Source organism: Pinus tabuliformis, chromosome 9 (genome assembly GCF_031772625.1).
Source record: "Pinus tabuliformis cultivar Carrire ecotype Pingquan chromosome 9, CPIR1, whole genome shotgun sequence".
Taxonomy (NCBI): domain Eukaryota; kingdom Viridiplantae; phylum Streptophyta; class Pinopsida; order Pinales; family Pinaceae; genus Pinus; species Pinus tabuliformis.
Window position 1 is genome coordinate 1,841,191,838 of NC_142307.1, and position 25,535 is coordinate 1,841,217,372.

The following is a 25,535-nucleotide window of genomic DNA, read 5'->3' on the forward strand; positions in this document are numbered from 1 at the left end:
GAGGAGCATTTATGAGGATAGCCTTAAGATCATTGAAATATTTTTTGGCTATCTAGTCCCATGCAAAGGGTGTTCCTTGTTTGAGCAACCAGGTAAATCCTGTAGCTAGCCCGGTTTAGTTGGGTATAAAATGATGAAGAAAATTGGCCTTTCCCTGGAGGCTCTGGAGTTAGTACAGTGAAGATGAGGGGGTAAGTTTACAATGGCCTTGAATTTTAGCGGATCCAAGCGAATCCCATACTTGGAAACGATGAAGCCGAGGATTCATCCTGATTCTACACAGAAAACACATCTGTGTGGATTTAACCGGATGTTATAGTGCCTGCAGCATAGAAAAATCTAACGAAGGTGGTTTGGGCGATCTTGTCGCTTACGAGAATGGGCAGGAAGGTCGTCCAAGTAAGGTTGGAAAATGTTGCGAATATCATGAAACACATAGGACATTGCCCGCTTAAATGTGGCCCCAGTGTTTTCTAGGCCGAAAGGGAGCTTCTTGTATGCGAACGTACCCAATGGGCAGATGAAGGCTGTCTTCTCTTGGCCGACCAGTGCGATATTGATCTAGTTGTAACCAGAAAAACCATCCATAAAGGAAAAGATCTCGCTCCTAGCACATTCATCAATGCTTTGATCAATGAAGGGAGTAGGATAGTTGTCTTTAGGACAGGCACGATTAAGATCTCGATAATCCACGCAAAGGCAGATCGTGCCTTATTTTTTATTCACCGGGACAATATTGGACACCTAGTCTGTAAGGGGAATGGGATAAATGAACCTAGCTTTGAGAAGCTTTTTGACTTCGCCCTTACTAGCAGCGGCGTTTCTAGGGTGCACCGGACGAAGTCGTTGGCGAACGGGTTTCGCATTCGGATACGTTGGTATTTCATGCACCACGATTCTAGGATCAATGCCAGGAATTTCTTCGTAAGACCACGCAAACACATCATGGAATTCCTGAAAAAGATGAGTATATGTCTTGATCTCATCTGGAGAACAAGATACCTTGATATGAACGTGTTCAATGACACCGGGTTTGATAGAAATGTCAATCGACATCGTTTGGGTAATATTACCCAAATTTCCTTCCGACCATACTTCATGAGTAATAGTCGGTGGTGGAAATGGAGAAGAGGACTCTTTGAAAGAGGTAGACATGACCGCCTGGCGAGGCAGAGAATGAGGAGCGATGATGAGTATCGATCCATGGCGGTTCCTCGAGAGAGATGATTTCCATGATACCTTCATCGGCGAGGAAGGTCTCGGCTAATGGATCAGATGATTCCAAAGTGCCAAGCTAGGGGGATTGAGAATACATATCAAGAGAGGTCTTCGAGATATGAGAATCAAAGTATGCAGAGTTCGCAGCCGAAACAATTTCCACGTAATTGACTTCGGCAGGACTAAGCGGTATGACATTGCCCCAAGCATCAACCAGATTTGGCATAGGTATGACCCAAGGATTAGATTTGATTGAGATCATGTTGATGGAGGCAACATGAGGAGGTGGGAGTGGAAAAATCCCCATTAAGGGAGAATCTTTGAAGAGACCTGCCCCCACACTCTTAAAGGGAGCACCAGAGTGCTTGACATACGGAACGTTTCCATCAGACGAGGAATAGGAAAATAAATACAGCTGATCAACAATGAAAATCCTCCCTTGATGGGGAAAACAGATCACACGAAACAAAGAGGAGGCCACGACATGCATGGCATGGGTCCAACTTCGGCCGAGTAGAAGATTATAATTGAGATTGGCGTCAACAATCTCTACTTCGACTTGCACTATCTTGCCTTCTAGGGTGATGGCAAGGTTGGGTAAAACATCGAAGGGTCACGAATCACGCCCATCGAAAGCTTCCAATGTGTTCGGAGACTGGTTCGGTGTAGTGGAACCAATAGTCTTCTAGCACGCAGTTGACATGATGTGGTAGAAGCACCTTCATCGATGATAGTGCGGTGGATGGTCTTTTCATTAATGATTTCCTGAATAAGAAAGGAAACCTGATGAGGGAGTCTCGGAACATGGTTCTCTAGATCGAAATAGATCAAATTAGAATTGGTGGGATCAATGCCCCCAATAGCTAACAGTAAAGATTTCCGCTATGATGGGAAGCTTTGGAGTACCTCGAGAGCCGACATAGCTGACGGCGCTTGAGCCAAATATTCAAAAATATTGTAATGCTGAGTGGCTTGGGCATTGGGGTTGTACGAGGATTTCTGTAGCACACCACAAGAGGGTGGCTGTGGAGCAGAATCAGGGTTAGGGCACTCGATTTGCACAGGGCCAGAACTTGGGGTAGAAGAAGAAGGTGGAACTTCTTTTTCTTTCCCTACTGTGGGAGCTGAAGTTTGAAAATCCTTCGATCTTGTAGCCACATTAATGGGCGTGCTCATCATGAACACTTGAGATCCAGAGGAAGCAAATCAGGTTGGTCTACCATCTGAGTCTGTTGAGATGGAAAAGGCTCTTTGAGGACAGCAGGGGTCCCCTTGAGCAATCAACTAACTTCGGATGGTCATGGAAAATCCTTAATATAGTGATCCTCCTCGCGAATGAAGCAGGGATACTTAGGTTTCCGTTGCGATGATTTTCTGGTAGACAATTTGGGAGGACCTTGTTTCATGGCATCAGCTTTAGTTTTGCCTTTGCCTTTCCTTTTTCCTTTCGAGGATTTGTCCACTGTGGTAGATTGGACAACGTGGAACTCTAAGGTTTTACTAGGTCCTGGAGGGTTTTGAGATGAACTGTTGGGAGAAATATTCGAGACCGACTTCTGTTTGGAAGAATTTTTGGCTAGGGCCTGGGATACTGAACCAATAACTCCATCAACAGGAGGGACAGTGGGTGACTTCGATGTCGCAAGATCAGATGATGGCTGCGGAGCATTGGGTAATAATTCATATAAGGTGCAAGACTGAGAGGAGACCAGGTCCAAGTATAGGGCATGAGCGATGGCTTGCTCTTCAGTGACGCAAACACCCATGGCTATATCGCGCGAAATTGGGTCTACGAACAATTTGGTAAACCATTCGGTGAGCAACTGATCAGCTATCTCGAACTTGATCAGTTGACGTCTACGTCTCTATTCATGGATATGATCAGAGATGTGCATCACAGTGTCTTGCTTAAGCGATGTTAGCAGATAGGTACCCGTTTCGTAATGAACCGACAGTTGAAAATGCGTGAAAAAGGCCATGGCTAACGAATTGAAGTCATGAAAAGTACTTCGAGGTAACTTGATGTACCATTTTGTTTTGGCACCCATAAGGGTTCATTGGAAAAGACGAAGACGGAATCGTCCACATATGAGTTCGACGAACACCAGTGGTGATATGTCATCACATGGGTTTGAGGATCTTCTTTAGATTTTCCATCGAACTTTGGGCAATCACTTGGTATCTTGGATGGCACCGGAGGCCAGTATGGCAAATGAAGAATCGGATCATTTGTAAGATGCGATACATCTGGCAACTCAAGTGTAGCCAAGAAAGGTAATTGAGTGTTAAAAGGCATGGGAGGTCGATAGGTGGGCCCATAAGGAGGAGCCCATCCCTACTGGTAAGGATTTTGACCCCACAGTGGGGGATTTTGGCCATATGGCATCTGAGGTTGCCCCCATTGCGGATTACCTTGACCAAAGGGAGGATTCAGACCTTGAATACCTTGAAACTGTCCATGCACAGGTTGTTGGTAGGCAACGTATGGATTAAAAGGCTACTGATCTTGTTGACCTTGGACATATGGGTATGGGACCTGTTCTCCTGGAACATAGGGTTGTTGGGCCTGTTGTCCCTGAACAAGAGGGTTCTAGACCTGCAATCCTTGGGCATAAGGTTGATACGCTTGTTTCCCTTGGACGTAGGGATTTTGTACCTAGTGCCCTTGGCCAGCAGGATTCTAAACCTGTTGGCCCTAGACAAGAGGATTCTGCACCTGCTACTGCAGGACTTGACCTTGAACCTGTCCCTGCAAGGGTTGCCCTTGTTGATAGGTATACAAGGGTTTTTGCTGCCCAGGTTGGTTTTACTGACCTTGTGGCTGCAAAATTTGTCCCTGGGTTTGTAGAGGTTGGCCCTGCGAGGGTATGGGTTAAGAGGTATGCAGAGCATATTGCATCTGCTGCTGCACAGCCTGCTACAACTGTTGAAAGGACTGACCTTGCGGTTGTTGCAAGTGACCTCGCTGCAGGATAATCTGCCCTTGCTGTTGTGGGGAAAGCCCTTACTGCAACAAAGGTTTCCCTTGCGGTAACAAAGGCTGCACTAGTTGTTGCAAAAGTTGTCCTTGTTGTTGCAAGGGTACTTGAACAGTGCCTAGGAAATTACCGAACTGAATCTGGCCATAGCCAGGCAGGATGTACTACCCAAACGGGATGGTGTAAGGTTGATTAACCAATCCTTGAGAACCGTATGGAATGTAAGGATTTTGGTATTGGACCTGAGCCCCATAGGGCTGCTGATATTCAACATTGTTCGATCCAGATGGACCACCAAGATTCTGAACATGTTTGTATTGGAAATTCCTTGATTTAGTAGGGTCAGCAAGGTTGTAAATAATACCAGAAGAGGGTTGGTTTATACCAAGCATGTGAGCTTGTGAGCCACTAACATTAGTGGAACCTGACACCATAGAGACATTTAGGTTCTACCCCCCAGGGAGTGGCACAATATGGCCACTGAGAGAGGAACTGGCAGAGACAATCTTTGAAACCGTTGGTTGCGACTGATGCGTAATTGGGATCAATGGTAGAAGAGTGTTTAGGATGGTGGTTTGCACCAGTACTGAAGTACCAACTGGTTGGGAGGTCGCGTTCGCGATGAATGGACCTGATGTAGGCCTGAAGCCTAAGGCCCAAACAAAATTATGGTAGAGTGATGAGGCACTAGGTGTGCCTGAAAAAAAGTGCCCTTAAGACACATAGCCGGGTGGCAAGCTAGTGGGAATACCCTCTGAATAAAGGAAACCCTCAGGAGGGAACTGCAACTGCAATTCTTCTCCCTCAATAGTGTGTGGATTTGAGACTTCAGACTCATTGGGAGAAGTGACTGGAGCATCACCTTCGGGTTCCATGTCTAGAAACAAATGATGACGACAACCGAACGTGTACTGGGGGATAGTTCCAAAGGAACACCCGGTTGATCGTACGGACTGTAAGGGCGCTGAGGTGATATCTCAATAGCGTCAAATAGAGGGTTTGAAGGATAGATAACCAGTCCAAGCTGATTGTCAGTGGTCGATGAGTTCTCATGAGTTTGAATGAGATTATCCGGAGATTTTAGATCAAGACCAGCAGATGACCCTGAATCGAAAGTAGGCGGAGGAAGGCATGATAATGGTTGAAAACTCAAAAAAATTGCAAGTTCAACATTTTGGTCCTCAAATGGCTCTGATAACTCAAGAGTGGCTCCTCGGACAATCTTTCAGACGGAGGAGAGGAAGAGGAAATGGGTGAACCAGATGGTTGAGCTACAATGACCTTGTCTTATCCGACAGAACAAATAACTTCAAGGCTTTAGAATGTCCTTTTAAGGGAACTCACGATTTGGTAAAAAATATAACAGGATGTTTTGGATCGTGGGCAATCAATTAGTTAAGACGCATAAAAGATTGATGTTCTTTCATTTTTTAAGAGTCGAGAAAGAAACAAAGATGACTCTATCGCTTTCGATTGGAAACGAGCTCGAAAGGACAAGTGCTCGGATGATATTTTAAGTTTAATGAGTCAAAAAGATCAAATGACTACTCTGGATGATCTAGGTAAACAGGATTACCAGGAAACCATGAACTGCAGAATACCTCCTGGTGAACCAAGAAGTATGAGCAGGCAATCTCCCCGAATGCTGTGTTCGGTGTATCACGTTCGCAAGGCGGCCGAATCGGCTTCCTAAGGATAAAAGGATTGCAGCCTTGTGTGGTCTCCCGTTATATACGTGATGATACGGGGAGCAAAAATCCATGCTAGTGCTGTCTAATGCCAAAGCTAACGAGAGCTGCTAGGTTTATAGATGTTGGAACACGTCTCTAGACTAGAACTTCTAGATGTGATCGTTAATGTCAAATGCGCCTTAGGTAAATTGAATTCATTTTAGAGTTGATCTTGAGATAAGTTTCAGTTTTTAGGTCTTAGCGATGCTACTCGAAAAACCTAAAATGCAACTAAATGGGACAAGACCCTTTCAATTCGATAAAATTCCTACACTAGAGAGGGTAGAAACTACTCAATCATATGCAAACAATCAAGCAACTAAAAAAGAAATGTTTTTTCACTACTTCACTTTTTCGAAAAATAAACTAATGAAAAATGCATTCGACTTCCTAATTTCCTGACAAGCCCCTATCTATTAGTCCTTTCAAAATAAAATAAAAATCTCTTCCTTTTCAAATACTGATGCAATTCTAGTTTTTAAGAGATGCGAATCATAATGATGCAAAAAGCTAGAATTTCACACTTTCTCATGAAACAACAAAACAAACTTTTCGCATACAATCTTTCAACGAAAAATTTTTCGAGACTATGAGCTCTTCAAGTAGATGAAAACATGAAAAGAGAAGTTCATTCGGATCGACGAAACACCGACTTTGCCAAACACAAGACTGAAAATGTAATCTATGCCGGAAAAAGACGTTCAAACTAGTAAACAAAACTTTTTCAAACTTGTGCAAAAAGAGGTCAAAGTCGTAAGAGGGACCAAAAACAAATGCAAGGAGCAAACACACACACAACTGGACTCGTTGAATCTGTAGGCTGCTGAATGGATGACTAGCTAGATGTCCTAGTGTCACTGGCCAATCAATGACTCAATCAATCAAATAGTAAGATGACAAGCCTACACGCAGCAAAACCAAATGAAAAGTAGCTTTCTAATCAGGGAGAAAAATAGTCAAAAGGTTCACAGGGTCAAAAACACAAGAGCAGAGCACACTGGCCAAGATTGGGGTCTAGCCCTAATCTTTACCTACAGGAATCGGCACGACTGCCTAACTGACAACAAGCGCCAGAGGCGGGTCGGCGCGACTATTCCTCTACAATTCACGCTGATCAGCATGATTGTTCCTCTGCAATTTGCGCTGATCGGCGCGATTGTCAGCCAATTAAACACGTTGTCCAAAGAAACTAAGAAAAAAATAAAAAAAAATTCAAAACAGGGACTAAATCTGCTACTATGGATTTTAGACTTAGGCCAGTAAGCAGGAGAAAAACAATAAAACAAAAGGGAAAATACGAAACTAGCAAAGTTCTCATGAAATCATGAAATCCAAAACAAACAAAAGGATGGGATCTCCCCAGCGGAGTCACCAATTTGTGGTGAAGTAAAATTATATGTGTGGACATAAACAAATTCCTCTAGCCCGATAATGGGTCTAGCCACAACGAATACATTCTATGGGAGATTTCCTTAGATTAGAATCAATCAAGAGGGCCTACCTCTTGGTCTCTTATCCTACTTGTTGATGTCCTTAGTTTCTCGCTCCAACAATCTCTCGCTTCCTTCTTCAAGCTCCTGAAACAAGTAAACAACAATAACACACAAACATAATAATAGACAAATTGAAATTCAACCTACTTAATGGGTCAAGAAGCATTAAGCCACGAATATGTAATATTACAAAACATGTAGGAAATCAATCGATAGTTTCATATATTAATATTCAAAGAGAAATTACAACCATTTGTCTTGACGTTGCAGTCCTCCTCTCACAAGACCAGGTTCCCATACACTTCTGCTAGCACTTCATGATGGCTTCAAACAACAATAGTTTAAAGACTCTCCCCTTTAGGCTTCACTCCAAACCAGCACACCTCTCCCTCACACAACTAGATGGCTACAACTAGTAATAGCTTGCTTGTCTAGTATATTTACACTTAGCCAAAACTCTAGCTCTGATTTTCACACTAGTCACTAGTTTGTGCTTGGGAAGAAGTGAGGTTTATATAGGAAATATGGATGGGAGATGGATCCTTTTCTCATGGGAGAAGGACTTATCCCTTGAGGTAGTTCCATCATTATAGGGAAAGGAGCCCAAACTGTCATCCTCGACCCCATTCGGCCAAACCATTTACCAGACTTCCGTCACGGAGCTTCTAGAGATGGAAGCTTCAGCTCTAATTTAAAAATATTTCCATAACAGGACCGGCGTGACTGGAACACAGCTCAGTTGCACCGATCGACACGGGGAACAATGCTAATCTCTGCACATCTGCGCAGGTGAGACAAAGGTCATTATTGCCAGTCTTGTAAATTGGGCAAAACAGAAGTTTCAGGGGAAATGGTGCAAAAGGGAGATGATCTACTCATGAAGAGGGACATAATGGGAGTTTCTCCATGAAGGCAAAGCATGCGGGGTTCACTGTAGAGGTACTCTAAGATCAAGGAATGGGGAGTACAGGGACAGTGACAAAATGCTGTGTAATAATCCTTGTAGTAGGAGATGGGATCGTTTTCCATATATTTGTGATTTTGCACCCTATTAATTTTTAATGTAGGAGATTGTATTGCTTCATCAGTAATGGATCATGGATCTATGGAAGAATTTTGTGTTTCTTTCTCCTTCCTTGAGGCACCAAGTTGAAGATTGTTTTCCTTCAAAGAATCTCTTCTTTATTGTGTTTCTCTTCCAATTATACTTGAATATTTGTTTCCTTCTTCATCATCTCCTTTATTTTTCCCTCAATTATTATCCTTTGTTTATTTTTCTCCATCTCCCTTTGTCCATTGTTTCATGAGTATTTCGAAATCCTTATTTACTCCCTATTTCTTATCATCAAAATTTGGAATTAGTTATGCATAACTTGGATGGGCCTCCTTCCACAATTTTTCTATGTCTTCCTTAGAGACAACATTCTTTCTTCAAAATGACTTAAAAATGAAAGTTGTGTTTCTAGGACTTCTCTTGTAGTCTATTTTATTTCCTATGGGCCAATAATTTGATTCATATCCTAGCATAAGAGTTTCTTCTACAACAATGCTTGAAAGGGTCAATGATCTAAAGATTAATTAGTGATCTAACTAAGAGGAAACTTGAGCTTCTTGCGCCCTCCTATTGTCAATGTGCTTATTTCATTATTGGTTTGCTGGTAAACCAATTTTAGAGAATTTATCATATCCATGAAGTAGGCTAAGTATTCATTAAGCCTATGTATCCCACTTTATTTCCATTCAAATATGTAATAATGTTAAAATCACCATCAATTATCCAATATTAATCCTTTATCAAGCTATAAATATTTTGGAGTCTTTGAAAAAAATCAATTTTCTCTCCATACACATTAGCGCTACCATAAACATTAGCGATGTACCCCATAGTTTTATGATCCCAACCTTTTAAATTTTGCAGTTAGATCTCTTTGAGTAGTCAAAAGGTCTGATAATATTGTTTCAAGAGGATTCTATAGGAAATACAATCCTCTCAAAGATCCTCATATATCAGCTACAAATAATTGAAAACCTTTCCAAATTGCATTTCCAATTCTAGAAATTTGCTCACTCCCACACCTTGTTTCCTAAATCATTACTATTGTTGGCTTTTCTTCAACAATTTTATTCTTGAGAAGTATGTGATTCATTTTTCCATTCAAACCTATTATATTTCTTGAGATATGATGAAAATTGTTTCTCAAGTCTGCTAATTGTGATCCCCGAATGGTTCAACTCTGGATACCTGTGGGTTATGGGCCCATGAAATTGTGTTTATGGCCTCTGTATACAACAATGAACTGCTCACCTCCAAATACCTCACATAGAAAAAGGTGTGCATATATAATCATCCTCCTCTTCACCTTGGATTTCTAGTCTTTTTGAGCATTCTTTAATGCGAATTGAAGGGTCTGAAAAGAAAATTTAAAAAAAAGGAAAAAATCAATACACTCTCCTTTCTGAGCCGAACAATCTTGGGCCAAAACTCATTGGTCCAACCCCGAGTTATGGGTTAGGGGGGTCTAATAGGCTTAGAGGTTTTCCTATTTTCTTGCACTCAATTTCAGTAATGTCCCAAAGGTCGTAGTACATGGGTCCTACCTTGAGTCGGGTTGTTTGATCTTGTGAGGGTTATCTTCTTGTTTGGATCTCTCACACCCAACTCTCAATTGACAATTCTCATGACCTCTCTCCATTATTGTTTGCACACACTAGTTCACTTGCACAACCAAGGAATTTACACAATGTCTGCCTTTCTGTGACCCTCTCTCCTCTCTCAACAATTTTAATACCAAGAGCTCTCGCTAGGGTTCATTCCATCATCCTAAAAAAATAAACCACATATTAAGAGAAAATGCACATTTTTTATATATTCAAATAAAAAAATGATTACATATATGGCCTCTCAACCTTACATTGTATTGGCCACTTCCCTTGCTTGGTTTTACAACAAACAAGTCGGCTTGACACGTTTTCAAGAATCCCGTTTAAATAAGACAAAACCCTAATAGACAAGAAGAAACTTTCCATGATATGCCTCCTAGAGGCTTACAATATTCTTTTAAAATTACAAAAGTCAGAGGAAAACCATATGCTCTTTCACAAAATTCTACATCTCCCTTCTAGAATCCTTTGGGAATCAAATCTAATTTTGGGTGGGGTTTATGTGCATGCATCATACTTCCATGCTCAAAAATATTCATGATATCCTAATCATATACCTTCATTATTTCATCTTGTTCATCTCCACTTCGGTCTTCTTTCTCCACATGTATCGTTTAGATTCTGCTCCTACTCATGAGTGAGTTGTAGCCAATCCTCCATTGACACCTCACCAAGCTCTCTTCTTTGGGTCAGTATTTTGGCATCTTAGGGTCACCTCCTCTCGAACCTCATGAGTTTCATTTGCTCCTCTAGCTATTGCACGTTTCTCACCTCTCCTGAACATTCTACCCATAAACATAGTCATGGAAATGTCCCAAAAACTTCTAACCAAGTACAGTTATAAATTGCTCTCCTTCATCCTACAAGAATCATTTCCCTGCTTTGATACCACTTGATGAAAATGGATTTTGGTGTCTGTTAATTTTCATCCCAGATGGTTCAACTCCAAATGTCTATGAGTTATGGCCCCATGAAACTAGGTTTTTGGAAATTGTATGAAATAATGAACTCATCCTCTCTAAAGGCTCCAAGGGAAAAAATTGTGCACTGATCATCATTCTCTTCTGCACCCCAGTATTGTCAATTGTTCGAGAGTACTTTTGCTATGAATTTGGGGGCGTGAAGAAAAAATCAATGTACTTTACATGCTTAGCTTAATGAGCTTAGGAATAAACTCGTGGGTCCCACCGCGAGTTTATGGTTGAGGGGGTCAAACAGGCTCATAAGTTGGCCCCTTTTCTTGCACTCAATTTGTGTTGCAGTACAGTAAATGGGTCCCACCCTGAGTCAAGATGCTTGACCTGGTCAGGGTTCTCTTCTTGGTCATGGCTCTCACACCTAGCTCTCACTCGAAAATTCTCACGACCTCTCGCCATTCTTGCTGGCACACAATGGTTCCTTTGCATGACTGGGGTGTTTACACAATGTCTACCTCTACGGGACCCCTAATTCATTATAAACAATTTCAACACTAAGAAATCTTGATAAAGTTCATTTCATCATCCAACAAAACTCAAATGTAGATTCAAATAAGACACACAAGTTATATATGTTCAAATAAAAAACAATTACATATCTGGCCTCTCACGGCCTAAGGGTCTCTTAGCCTCAACTTTTACATTGTATTGACGACTTTCCGTACCTATTTTGCAATAAACTAGTGTTCCTAAGATGTTTGCAGGTAACTCATTAAAAAAAATAGAACCCTAACAGAAAACAACAATCTTGCCACGTTACGCCTCCTAGAGTCTTACAATATCTATTTAAAATTACAAAAATAAGAGGAAAATTTTGTCCTCTTTCGTAGAATTCCACGTTTCTCTTCTAGAAGCCTATAGGAAATTAGGAATCAAATTTTGTTTAGGGTTGGGTTCATTCCAATGCATCAAGATAATATTCATTGATAATTTTCAGGGATGGGTTGGAAGGACTTCATCATTAAAGTAATCCAACAAAATTTCACCTATAGTTGTCCCATATCCTAAATCGATTTCATGTTACTATCTCTTTCTCATTTCTCTTCCTCATTAGCATTCTTTGTGTTCTCATTATTGTTAGTATTTTTAACCCCTGATGTAGATAAGGATGGGTTTGACTTACCTTTATGGTTTTGGTGCAAAATATTCTTAGATCTAATATAAGCTTTGGAAATATGTTCAACTTCATTGTCCAAGATTAATGAAGGATATTTGTTCCTCCATGCCACTACATTTGTTTAGAAGTTGAGATCCTCTAGTTCCATATCCTCTACATTTTACTCATCCTCATCCTACTCCTCGATCTTATGTATGTCTTCATTTCTTTTATTCCTACCTTGTTTATGCAATTTTCCTCTTTTAATTGGATCCTTCTTATTTTCATGTGGATCTTAACCAAGATTCCTTTATTGTCCCTCCCTCCCTTCCTCATTGTCAGCCAAAACTTGTTTTGACTTCGAGAGGGTAAAGCTTTTGTTGATACCTCTTTTATTTTCCATAGACGCAACACCAATTGATTTTTTGTCCATTTTTCTCTTATTGGTTACTCATTCAAGCCCATCTAGATCCTTCTCAGCTTCGGGCTTAAGTGCTGCTACAATAATTTTGGTGGGATTTTTTTAAACATATGATTATGTTTGTGACACTTTATACATATGAAATGGATGTGCTCATAATCTATGAGCTCGCTCCAAATTTTTCTTGTTAGCTGAGGCATATGTTGACTAGAAATGGATGACATACATTTATGTACACACAAATGTGAGCATACAAAGTAAACCCTCCTCTCTTAGTGGCCTCTTATCACATGAAACGTGATCCAATGGTGTTTCATATCCCTTCTAGTGCTTCTAGGTTCCAAAATTCCTAAGAGAGTGAGTAAATCTTGATCCATACCAACATTGTTGTAATGTCATCTTTGTCAAGGATAAACCTCCTTTTCCACAATCTCATGTACAACTTTGTTGAGTTGAAGAAGTATGGCCTATTTTGGAACACCCTATTTTTATCCTCAAGGTTATTGAGGATTGTTGTGAAAAATGAATTAGACCCTCACTTTTAACTCCACAACACCTTTTGGCTACCAATTCTTCTGGATCTACCATATCAAGGTGCATTTTATAAGGTAAAGCTCCATATATTTTAAGGGATGATTTTACTTGTATTGTACACTTTTACTATTCTTCTTGATATCATTTTATATTTTGGTACATTTTTAGCTTGGGTATTCGTGAACCCATCTTCTTTTGATGTGTTGCATCCTTTCTGAAGCCACTTGCTCTATTCAATCACGTGAAGAGGCTAGAGTGCTTTAGCTCTGCGGTGGCAAATCGTTTTGATGGACTTTACCAAATAGAATATTGGAGGGTTTGTATGGATTGTCACTTCAAGGAACCCTCCAACAACAACATTGTGGTAATAGGGGGCTAGTATCCCTCTTTTGAAAGGAACCACCGTTAACTCTCTTGTTGTTTTTCCAAAATCCTAAAAACTCTAGTTCTTCGTCTTCACTCTTCTTAAAGTAAAATTCTTATTTATGCACCATATCTCTTGTTAGGATATTCCGACACATAGGAAATAGTTAATTATAACTTGGTCTAGTGTAGAGTTAGGTAAAGTGTGTTTCTTTACTATGTACTTTTGTAACTTACAATCCGACGGTCATGATATGTAGTGATCCGACGGTTCATTCTCTCCTCGGTATTACCGACACTTGATCCGTGGCTTAACACCCGATTGATCCATGATCTCTATTTAAAGAGCATGGAGGGTCATTTGTAGGGTAACCGTTCATGAGAGAAGCTTATGTAAATTTTCATTCTTTTATTAATAAATTTCCTGAAGTGGTCGCGTTGGCTCAGGCCGTGGACTGTTTCCCTCTTTGAGGGTTTTAACCACGTCAAGAATACTGGTGTATTGATCTGTGATCTGTTTGTGAGTGGTGTCCTTTGGTGTTCTGTTTGAGGAACTTAACCTGTAAATTCCTACATGGTATCAGAGTTATTTGATGGCCGCATCCATTGGTGTTCCAAATCTAAAGCCGGTAGAACTACATCCGACTGTTGTTTCCTAGATCCATTGTTTCTGACTGCTTTCGGGCGGAGGGGACTACTCTATTGTGTTAGGAGCATCTGTTCCAGTGAGGAACCCCTTTCGTTTGACGCGAAAAGGTTTTCGGTAGCCCTAGCTACGTCATTTTTAAGATCTGGAGGTATACAACGTTTATTTGTAGTTTTTAGTTATTTTCTCTCTATTTATTTCGGTTTATTTAGCTCTTTATTTTTTATTACTGGATATATACCTTTCATTTCTGCGTATGCTCTTTACCCCGCGACTCTGTGCGATCTGGGCAAATCAGAAATAGAAAGGAAGGATTTTTCTCATGCGTATGCTCTTTTCCATTGTGCCTTAGTGTGGTTTCGGAAAATTAGAAACATTGAGGAAAATATTTAGTTTCTGGCTAAAGCTAACATCAAGCCGTAAGGTTTGTTTTTTTTTGTATGTCCGTGTTTGGTTTTGTGTTTATTGTTTGTAGGAAAAAAAGAGCTTTCTCAAGTAAGCACGTACCCCAAAGATTTGGTGATTACCAAAAAAAAAACCTTCCTCTTTTCCAAAAATTACTAACCTTTTAAACTAGCTCACTTGGTCCAAAGTTACTTTATGAGAATAGAGGTCTTGGGTTCAAGTCTTTCTTTTTATTGAGTTACTTTTTCAAAAAGCACATGTAGTTTATGTTTTAAAGTTACTTTATGTAAAAGTGTTATCACCCATTATAAAAAGTGAGTCACTTATAATTCTAAAGTCTCTCTATCTTTTATTTAAGTTACAATTTAGTGGGTAGCTCATAAAATACCATTGTAAAAGTGACTTTCACTTATTTATAAAAGTGAGTCACATATATTTTTTTTAAGTGAGCTAATTAGATTTATGTTTGGAAAGGGGGGAGATTTTTTTTTAAATATAACATTATCATTCATTTCCGCACATTCACGCACTTCGTCGGCATCTTCAACAACTTTTCTTCAAAAAGCCATAACTTCTTCATCTGGAAGTCGTTTTTAGAGCCGTTTTTTTTAATCAACCTAATTTTTTGAGATCTTTCCATTGGAACACTTAGTTTCAACATCTACAGCTTCAGTTTATGTTAAAATAAAAAGTCGATGCCAAGTTATTCTTGACAACACCAACTACTTCCAATGGTGGTCCTACATTGTGGATTTACTTAGAAGTAAAGGTCTTTACAGAATAGCCTCAGGCCAAGAAACCAAACCTCAAGATGAAGATAAGGCAACCAAATGGGAAAATAGGCAAGATCAAGCACGTGGGTTGATAGGGATGTCTATTTCTCCATACCTTAGATTCCATATCGTAGAACTTGATACTCCTAATGAAGCAATGAAACAAATCACTAAAGTTTTTGGAATTAAAACTAAAATTAGAGCCCATCAACTCGAAAATGAGTTGCTTACATTGGACCCGAATAATTTTTCTTCCATTAAATATTTTTTGTCCAAGTTCAAGACCCTTAGAATTCTCATGGAAGGTGTTAAGGTTAAGAAAGAAGATGGTAGCCTTATATATTCCATTCTTACTAAGTTGGGACCAGCCTACTCTGTGTTTGTTTCCACCTTCCATTCTACTAGAGAAGCTTTTATTTCTCAAGGACAAGACTACAAGTCCCCCTCTTTTGATGTCTTTTGTGATTCTTTAATAAGAGAATAAGGAAAGCTCTTATATCTTGGTCTTCTTAATCTTGGAAACTCTTCTAAGAAAGGCTTAGCCACCCAACAACAACCAAATTCAAATAATCCTAAGAAGCAGTATCCTAAAAATAATGGTCCTAAACCAAACAAGGGTCCTAAGAAATTTCAGTCTCAAAATGAAAAATCATTTCAACAAAATGATAAGGCAAATAAAAACAAAGGGAAGAAGACTGATAAACATTGCCACTTTTGTAGTCAAGATGGCCACTAAGAATCCAAATGCTTTAAGAAGATGGAAGCCTTGGAAGCAGCAATGAAGAAGCATAACATCCATTTGGATCACTCTTCAACTTCAACTTCATCTTCAGGAATAACACTTTCTGCATGTGGTTGTCATGCATCTCGGTCTGGTTATGCACTAAATGTATCTTCTTCTTCTCATTCTCATGAGTGGCTCATTGACTCTGGAGCTTCTTATCACATGGCCAAAAACAAAGCCATGTTTTCTTCTTTAAATTATTGTAACACCAAAAATATATATGTTGGTGATGATAGACCTCTTAGTTTTGTAGGGACTAGAGCTGTTCATATAGATAATGGTCAATATAATGATGTATTATGTGTTCCAACCTTATCCTGCAACCTTCTATCTGTATATCAAATAACTCATTCAGGTGAAGGTAAAATCATTGAATTTTCACCTCACAATGTTGTAATTAAGGACCTAAGAGCTCCTAGACAGATTTTAGCTATTGCCATTACTAATGATTCTACAAGGTTGTATAATTTTAACAACTTTGGGTTGTCAAATCATCCCTCGGTATTTGTTGCTCATAATGATGAAGTGAACAAACTTTAGCATGAGCGATTTGGTCACTTAAACTATCGCTTCCTTCAGAATCTATGTAAAGAAAATATGGTGACAGGTCTTCCAATGACATCTTGCAGAGATGGTGTTTGTTCCAGATGTGTACTTGAAAAACATCATCGGGATAGTTTTGAAAAACGTGCCTCTTGGCATGCCTCAGCCCCTTTACAACTTGTGCATGGTGATTTATGTGGTCCACTTCCAGTTGTTTCATTCTTTGGCTACAAGTATTTCTTAACTTTCATTGATGATTTCTCCAGACGCACTTGGGTATACTTCTTAAAACTCAAGAGTGAAGTATTTAACATGTTCTTGGCCTTTAAGGCCTTTGTTGAAAAAAAATCTGGACATCAAATTCTTAATCTAAGATCTGATAATGGCGGAGAATATGTTAACAACAAATTCATCAACTTTTGCACTAAGAATGGAATTCAAATGCAACATACTGTTCCATATACTCCACAACAAAATGGTGTAGCTGAAAGGAAGAATTGCACCTTAAAGGAAATGGCTAATTGTATGCTTCAATCTAAAGGACTTAGTCTTAATTTTTGGGCAGAAGCAATTAACTGTGAAAATTACATAGTAAATCGCACTCCTACTAAGGTTTTAAAGAATATCACTCTAGAAGAAGCATGGAGCTCAATTAAACCAGATGTAAGTCACTTTCATGTTTTTGGAAGTGAAGCGTGGGCCCATATTCCAGATGAGAAACATAAAGCTTTAGAACCTAAGAGTGAAAAATTTATTTTTGTTGGATATGCTGAAGATGTGAAAGGATATAGACTTATTCCACTTAAGTCCAAAAATGTTATCATTAGAAGAGATGTAAAGTTTGCTGAAAATATATCAACCTACGAGCCTAGTTCGGCGGATGTGCCACCTCTCTCTATCCCTTCTACTTCTGAAAATATTTCTTCTTTAGATGATGATAGCAAGGATGACAATCCCCCCCACCTTCTCAGGATCCTCCTTCATCTCCTCAGCTTCCAAAATGGGTCCGTGCTGCTCGGGATGCAGCAAGTGCTCTTGTCGGTGATCCTACAGATCAGCAACGTACACGTTCTTAGTTTGATAGAGCCTGTTCTTTACTGGCTCAAGCTTCAACGAATTATGAGCCTGACACCTTTGCAGAAGCCTCAGGTCATCCAGATTGGGACGCAGCTATGAATGAAGAATATCGTTAATTATTGGCAAATGATACATGGGATCTTGTTCCTCTACCAAAGGGACGAAAACTTGTTAGATGCAAATGGGTTTATAGAACCAAGTATGGACCAGATGGAAAAGTTGATAAACATAAAGCTCATCTTGTTGTTAAGGGTTTTTCACAAGTTGAAGGCATTGACTATACTGAAACCTTCTCCCCTATTGCCAAAATGAACTCTATCCGCCTTGTTCTTTCCCTTGCTGCCTCTTTGAAATGGGAAGTCCATCAGATGGATGTTAAATCTGCCTTCTTGCATGGGGACTTGCATGAAGAAATCTATATGGAACAACCTACTCGCTTTATACAAACAGACTCCAGCCTTGTATGTCAGCTTAAGAAATCCCTTTATGGTCTCCAATAAGCCCCTCGGGCTTGGTATGCCAAAATGGATAGCTTTCTTTTAGAAACTGGCTTTTCTAGGTGTCATTCTGACAATACTGTCTACACCAAGAAAGTGGGCAAGTCTCTTATCATTCTTGTTCTTTATGTTGATGATTTTATCCTTACTGGTAGTGATCCCAACCTTATAAACCATGTGAAGTCCAACCTTAAAAAGAAGTTTGAAATGACAGACTTAGGACACTTGCATTATTTTCTTGGTCTTCAAGTCTTGCAATCCAAGGAAGGTATTTCCCTTTCCCAGTCCAAGTATTCGTGTGATATTCTACACCATTTTCACATGGAAGATTGTAATCCAGCCCTTTCTTCCTTTCAGTTTGGAGCCAAACTGTCAGTCACTTGTACTCCCCTTGAAGTTGATGCTACCTTATATCGTCAACTTGTAGGAAAACTTTTGTATCTGACCCATACTCGTCCTAACCTTTCCTTTTTTGTTGGCCTTATTGCTCGGTTTATGCAAAACCCACATGAAAGTCATTGGAAAGCAGCTAGAAGAATACTTCATTATGTTCGAGGTACAATTGAGTTTGGGATTCATTACAGTGCAGAAGCATCTCCTCTATTGGTTGGTTTCACTGATTCTGATTGGGCTAGTGACCCTGATGATCGGAAGTCTACTGCAGGTTATGTGTTCACTCTTGGTTCAGGAACTATTACATGGGCTTGCAAGAAACAAAGTGCCATTTCTCTTTCTTCAGTAGAAGCCGAGTATCATGGTGTCGTAGAAGCTAGTAAGGAAGCCCTGTGGCTTCGTCAAATCCTGTCATAGTTTGGCTTTCAGCAGCAACATCTGACTAGACTTTGGTGTGATAATCAAAGTGCCATTCAATTATGCAAAGTTACAGTCCAACATCAGCGTAGCAAACACAATGAACTGCACATGCACTTCATTAGAAATCTCATTCATGACAATGTCCTTGAAGTTCAATATTGTTCAACAGATGATCAAGTTGCAGACATCTTTACAAAGGCTCTCACAGAGCTGAAGTTTACTAAACTTCAATTTATGGTTGGAGTTCAGGAAGTTGTCACTAAGGGGGGATAGGCTCTAATGCTTCCTTCCTTCTCCTATTGTGTCATATTTGTACATCATTCAATCCTATCCCAAGTTGTTCTTAAGGGGGGATGTTAGGATATTCTGACACATAGGAAGTAGTTAAGTATAACTTGGTCTAGTGTAGAGTTGGGTAAAATGTGTTTCTTTACTATATACTTTTGTAACTTACAATTCGACGGTCACGATATGTAGTGATCCAACGGTTCATTCTCTCCTCGGTATTACCGACACTTGATCCGTGGCTTAACACCCGATTGGTCCATGATCTCGATTTAAAGAGCATGGAGGGTCATTTGTAAGGTAACTGTTCATGAGAGAAGCTTATGTAAATTTTCATTCTTTTATTAATAAATTGCCTGAAGTGGCCACGTTGGCTCAGGTCGTGGATTGTTTCCCTCTTTGAGGGTTTTAACCACGTCAAGAATATTGCTGTATTTATCTGTGATCTGTTTGTGAGCAGTGTCCTTTGGTGTTTTGTCTGAGGAACTTACCCTGTAAATTCCTACATCTCTAAAAATATAATATACTATGAATGTTATCATTATATAGAATTTATAGTTTATAATAAAATAGTTATATAAATATATAATATGAGTAGGCTTAATGTTAAGAATATGTATTTCTCTTTAAAGAATTACATTCAAATCTAGAATTATGTCTTTTATCCCAAAAACAAGATTATCATAAATACATGAATAACAAGCACTACATATTTGCTAGTCCTACAACTTAGTTTAAATATACCTAAATTAAAGTAAAAATATTGAATTCAAAATAGTGTTAAGGTTTAGAATTCCATCAATTTGAGTTTTACTAATTGCTAAAGTCTTAATCTGTGCAAATAAAGAGCAAGACCCTGATTTCAATGGCTATACAAATATATCTTTAAAAAACTATAATATGTTATACTTGCATTTACATTTGAACTACATTAGTTGTAGACATAAGCCAATAAGCACCACTACATTTACATTTGAACTACATTAGTTGTAGACATAAGCCAATAAGGGCCACTACACTTGCTTTGCGGAAGAATAAAGCAGCACCCTACAGATGCGTTGTGGATCATCCCTACCAGTGAAAAGCTCATACACGTTACCAAAACACCCTTACCGTTGCTAATATCCTACCCTTATTGAAGGTGTGTTAGTTACACCAAAGGTATCATGGGCAAGTGCATGGAAAACAAGGATAGAAGTATCACAGTCCAAAGTTGTTGTCCAAGTCAAAAATTATTTATTTGATTTCTTAATATTTGAACTAAAATATTCAATAAAAAATATATTTTAATATAATTATTAGTTTCTAAAAGTACATATATTTATTTTTAAAATTAAAATTTATATTTGAAAAAATAATTAAAAACACTGATTTATTACTTAGTTTATAAAAATATATTTAGTTTATAAAGATACACCTGTTTTAATTTATTAAAATTTAAATTTAAATTTTAACTCAAAAATGATATATATATATATATATATATATATATATATATATATATATATATATATATATATATATATATATAATTTGAATTAATATTCAATAAAAAAATTATTTTAATATAATTATTAGTTTATAAAGATATAGATATGACAAGAATAAGTACATTACGTTAATATAAAGTAATGATTATAAAATCACAGTTTAAGTTATATTATACAATAAGATGTTTAAATTTTTACCGAATAATAATAGAGATAAATACTAATAATTTTTTTATAAAAATTAAAAAAATAATTTATATAATTAAACTTTATTAAATCAAAACAAAACACATATATTTAACTTAACTAATTGCAATTCTGCCTGCAGACACCAAATTGGTGTATGAGACCCCCTTGTTTGTGAGACATGGGACCCACCTCCGCGCAGCGATTTGACTGCTAAGTCTACGAAGGCATACATACTCTACCCCCTGGTTTTTGAACCTGTGACCTCTTAGGAGAAAACACATGCTCTTAACCATTAGGCTCACTCAAGCTTTAACTAATTCATAGATTATTTTTAAACTAATTCACAGAGAAAAAAAACCAATTGGTTTCGTACCATTCTTGATCCACAGCTGTCTGGGAGGAAAAATAGTTGGTCAAAGAGGGCCGCCGCCCCGTGCTCTCACGCGTTTCTCTACCTCCACGTACTGATATGTAGCGTGGCAATCAAACAAATATTTCTCATCTGTATTCGGGTCTCCCGATCAATCAAGTAGTTCAATAAAATCGAAAAGACTACAAAACGTGCCTGCCTGCAGGCTGCCATAGTGAAGTTTTCAATTTATTGGGGAAAAAAACAAATTAGTGAAGCTTTCAAATGAAAAATTGAACTGATGTCTGAGAAGTCATATTCCTAACAGCCCACAACCTCATTCTAGCCTAACCAGAGTTTATTACGTAAACGTAACTATCTTTTGCACTTATGTCCTAAGTCTTACTTGGTTTTATTAAAGACGTATCTTTTTCCTTTATATGAGTAGAATTCCTAAACCTGTAGCTTGTGATTGACGAGATTTCTAAGCCCACAGCAACTTTCCATAAAACATGTGAAACATATTAGCCAAGCTTTAAATCTGGACAGGAGGTACTCGTTACATTCATGGGGAAATTTACCGAGATCAATCTCAAGGATTACTTAGGGGCCTAACCCCAAGGGGACGAAATTTGACCTATTAACCTCCCAACTAGCTACGGTAACTCCTGAGCTAAACCTGGGGACTCATCTGGACAGGATACTACCCATAAAAGACGTAAAGTTTATTGTCCAGACTCTAAACCCTACCTTGCCAAAAGACGTAACTATCATTTGCACTATAATTGTCCGAAACCCACTTGCGTTCCTAGACTCGACTGTCGGAAAGACGTAAAGTTTTTGTCCAAACCCTTCTTTGCCGGAAGAGTTAGTTATCACTGTTGTTGTCCTAAACCCACTTGCGTTCCTAGCGGCGGCCATGGCTAGCGTTATTGTCCATGGTCTCGGAAATTAATAACTTTGTCAGTGAGGCAACGCAGTGTTATCACTAAGCTCAGGGCCCAGAGGCAGTGAGATCTTGAAATTAGGATCGACCCAATGTCAACCGAATCGGGAAAAGGAAGAAAAGAAGGGATCTGCCACTTTGTTCTGGTTCACGGGGCATGTCATGGAGCGTGGTGTTGGTACAAGCTCTCAGATCTGCTGAGAAAAGCGGGCCATGTCGTCACAGCGGTCGATCTGGCTGGTGCTGGACTCAATCGAAAGGACGGGGACGGGATTCGAAGCTTGGCCGAGTACAACCAACCTCTTGCAGATTTCATGAAAGCTCTTCCACATGGAGATGGAGATGGAGCAGAGGAGGAGAAGGTAATATTGGTTGGTCACAGTATGGGAGGCGTGAATCTGACTTGTATGATGGAGCAATTCCCACACAAAATTGCCGCCGCTGTATTTGTTACTGCTTTCATGCCCCTCCCCGGTACAACGCCCCTTCAGGCTATAAACCAGGTATTACCATCACAGATTGCTGATCAGAATGGTAACACAGTTAAAAGTGTGAATGTGCAGGAAAACAATTTCTTGGCAGGGTTTTTAATGAAATTTGCAGTATTTATATTTTAATAAAATCTAATCTCAAGGGATAGTTTAGTGGCTAAGTTGTTGTTACTAAGAATTTTTTATTATTGAGAGGTTTTCTCCATGCCCTTAGAGTTAGGCTTTATTATTTTAGCCGATGAATTGATCTACCTGGATTTTTTTTGGATTTAAAAAGAAACAAAACCCACAAAATAAAATCTCCAAAAAACAAATTATAAATTTATAACCTAGATATATCTATCAAATTTAAATGGAAATATACTACGAGAGAAAATAAAATTTATGGCTTTTCCTCCATTGTCTCATAAAATTTATGACTTTTCCTCCATTGGCATTCAATGTTGAAAGTTTTCTCTTTATAGTAGTACAATTGAAAATTTTCTGTTTATAATAATACAATTGACAAAAAGCAAAAAGCGAGTTTGTAATAAAAAGTCCATGAATAATTTTTTTTTTCGGCTTCTTATAGAAATTGGATTCAAATTCAAATTCAGGATATACATTATTGATACCTTACCTTAGTTTGATGGAACTTGAAATGATGTTGTGTTACTGTGTCCTTTTCAGGTTTATGACAGGAATCAAACATGGGGAGACACGGAATTCAAGTATGGACTTCAGGGACAACCGATATCGTTTAAATTTGGGAGCAACTTCGTGCGACATTATCTTTATCAAAACAGTCCCTCTCAGGTAACTAAGGCGCAGATGGGAGTGACCTCCTTATATATATATATATATATATGGCATTTATATTTGTGTGCTCTTCTGATAATATGGCGCTAATTCAAAGAGCTGGTAATGATCCACAATGCATGCATAACAGGATATCACGCTGGTGGAGAGCCTTTTAAGAAGTGTCCCTGTGCTGGATGAAGCGGTAGTATACAGCAGTGAATGTTATGGCATAGTCCCGCGAGTGTTCATAGTGGCCAAGCAGGATAAGGCTATATGGGAAGAACTGCAGAGGAAAATGATAGCCGATAATCCACCCGATAGAGTCTACGAAATGGAGGAGTCTGATCACGGTCCCTTCTTCTCTTGCCCTGCTCAGCTTGCCCGGATTTTGCAAGAAATTTCCACAGAATTTTATTGATTAAATATAAATATAAATATAAATGTTATATGAAATAGTGCAGATGGATATGAAAATTGAATTTAGATTTATCTTTTTAGCAATTTGAATTTGCTTGCTTGCCCGGATTTTGCAAGAAATTTCCACAGAATTTTATTGATTAAATATAAATATAAATATAAATGTTATATGAAATAGTGCAGATGGATATGAAAATTGAATTTAGATTTATCTTTTTAGCAATTTGAATTTGCTTGTAATTTTTATAGTATTTTTAATATAAGAAAAGATGTTTTATCTCAAGAAAATTCCATTTGAAGTGATGCTGGATACATGTTGGTTGAAATTGGTTTAGATATTATTTTTATAATATATAATTAAAATAATGTTATAATTATGTTAAAGTATTTTACTTTTAATTAATATAAAATATTAAATTAAAAATTAAAAAGATCTTTTCATAATTAAACATTAAAAAAACTTATAAAATTTTCTCATTTCTTTTTTTTGAGTAAAAAACATTTTTCTATGAAAATAATAATTTTTATTTTTATTTTTAATTATTTAAATTAATATAAAATTATTTTATTTAAATATTAAAACATTTTATTTAAAATAAATTTTAAAAATTTATTTTTGATTTATACCAAAAAAAATTACACATATTCTTTATAATCAGTTATAAAAACCACGGTCAACACAAAAATAATAATAATCCACTCTTCCAACCTAAAATGCTTCTATGACGCATCCATTCATTTTATGGCCACTCATTTAAAACCAAGCTCAAATAACCAGTCAAGCTGAAATATTGTTTGCATTACTTTATTGTCTTTGTACTTTGTAAATTCCAAACAATTGTTGTTTATAAAATAGTTTGACATTGTCATTATAAGTGTGACTAAACTTATTAAATTTTAGAATTGGAATGTCGCAACCATGATATAATAAGGCTAATTCGATGTTATAATTATTTTATAATTAGCATAACTACTTTAATATATATATAGATATTATTTCCCACAATATTGTTTGCATTACTTTAATGCCTTTGTACTTCGTAAATTCCAAACAATTGTTGTTTATAAAATAATTTGACATTGTCATTATAAGTGTGAATAAACTTATTAAATTTTAGAATTGCAATGTCGGAACCATGATATAACAAGGGAGGCTGCATCGCAGCTAGTCCCTGCCTTTTGCTGGGAGAGTCCTAAGTATCAGACAACTCAGCCATATAATAAACGACAAAGGCAATCAACGAAAGTCAGATTAGCACTTCCCTTGCAAAGTCAACAAAAAACTAGAAACAGAACAAGGCTGCAACCATGGCCTTGATTTTCATTTCATCATATTTGACATGAGATACGGGTTGCAAGCGTGGACCGAAGACTGCAATCTTTCAGTAATTAAATTTGCAATGAATGCTAGCTTGCAAGAATTAGACTCCCTTATATACAAAGAAGTAAATTTGTAAAGCTTGACAACTTCAAGATTACTTGTTACCCTTTTGAAAACATACTGATTTGATTCTAACATCTTATCTTCACAACCAAAAATGTAAGAAAAGCTAAGAAACATAGTTAAAAAAGCATACAC

At 38.0% G+C, this 25,535-nt stretch overlaps 1 protein-coding gene across 1 annotated transcript; it reads left to right on the plus strand.

The window, feature by feature from the left end:
• The first annotated feature begins 21,864 nt into the window (after positions 1-21,864).
• On the plus strand, positions 21,865-24,046 carry LOC149156170 (methyl jasmonate esterase 1-like). Its single transcript, XM_089441986.1, has 3 exons — positions 21,865-22,771; positions 23,429-23,554; positions 23,688-24,046. Exons 1-3 carry the CDS (start codon positions 22,361-22,363, stop codon positions 23,955-23,957), a joined length of 807 nt encoding a protein of 268 aa, XP_089298112.1. The 5' UTR covers positions 21,865-22,360; the 3' UTR covers positions 23,958-24,046.
• Positions 24,047-25,535: the final 1,489 nt, after the last annotated feature.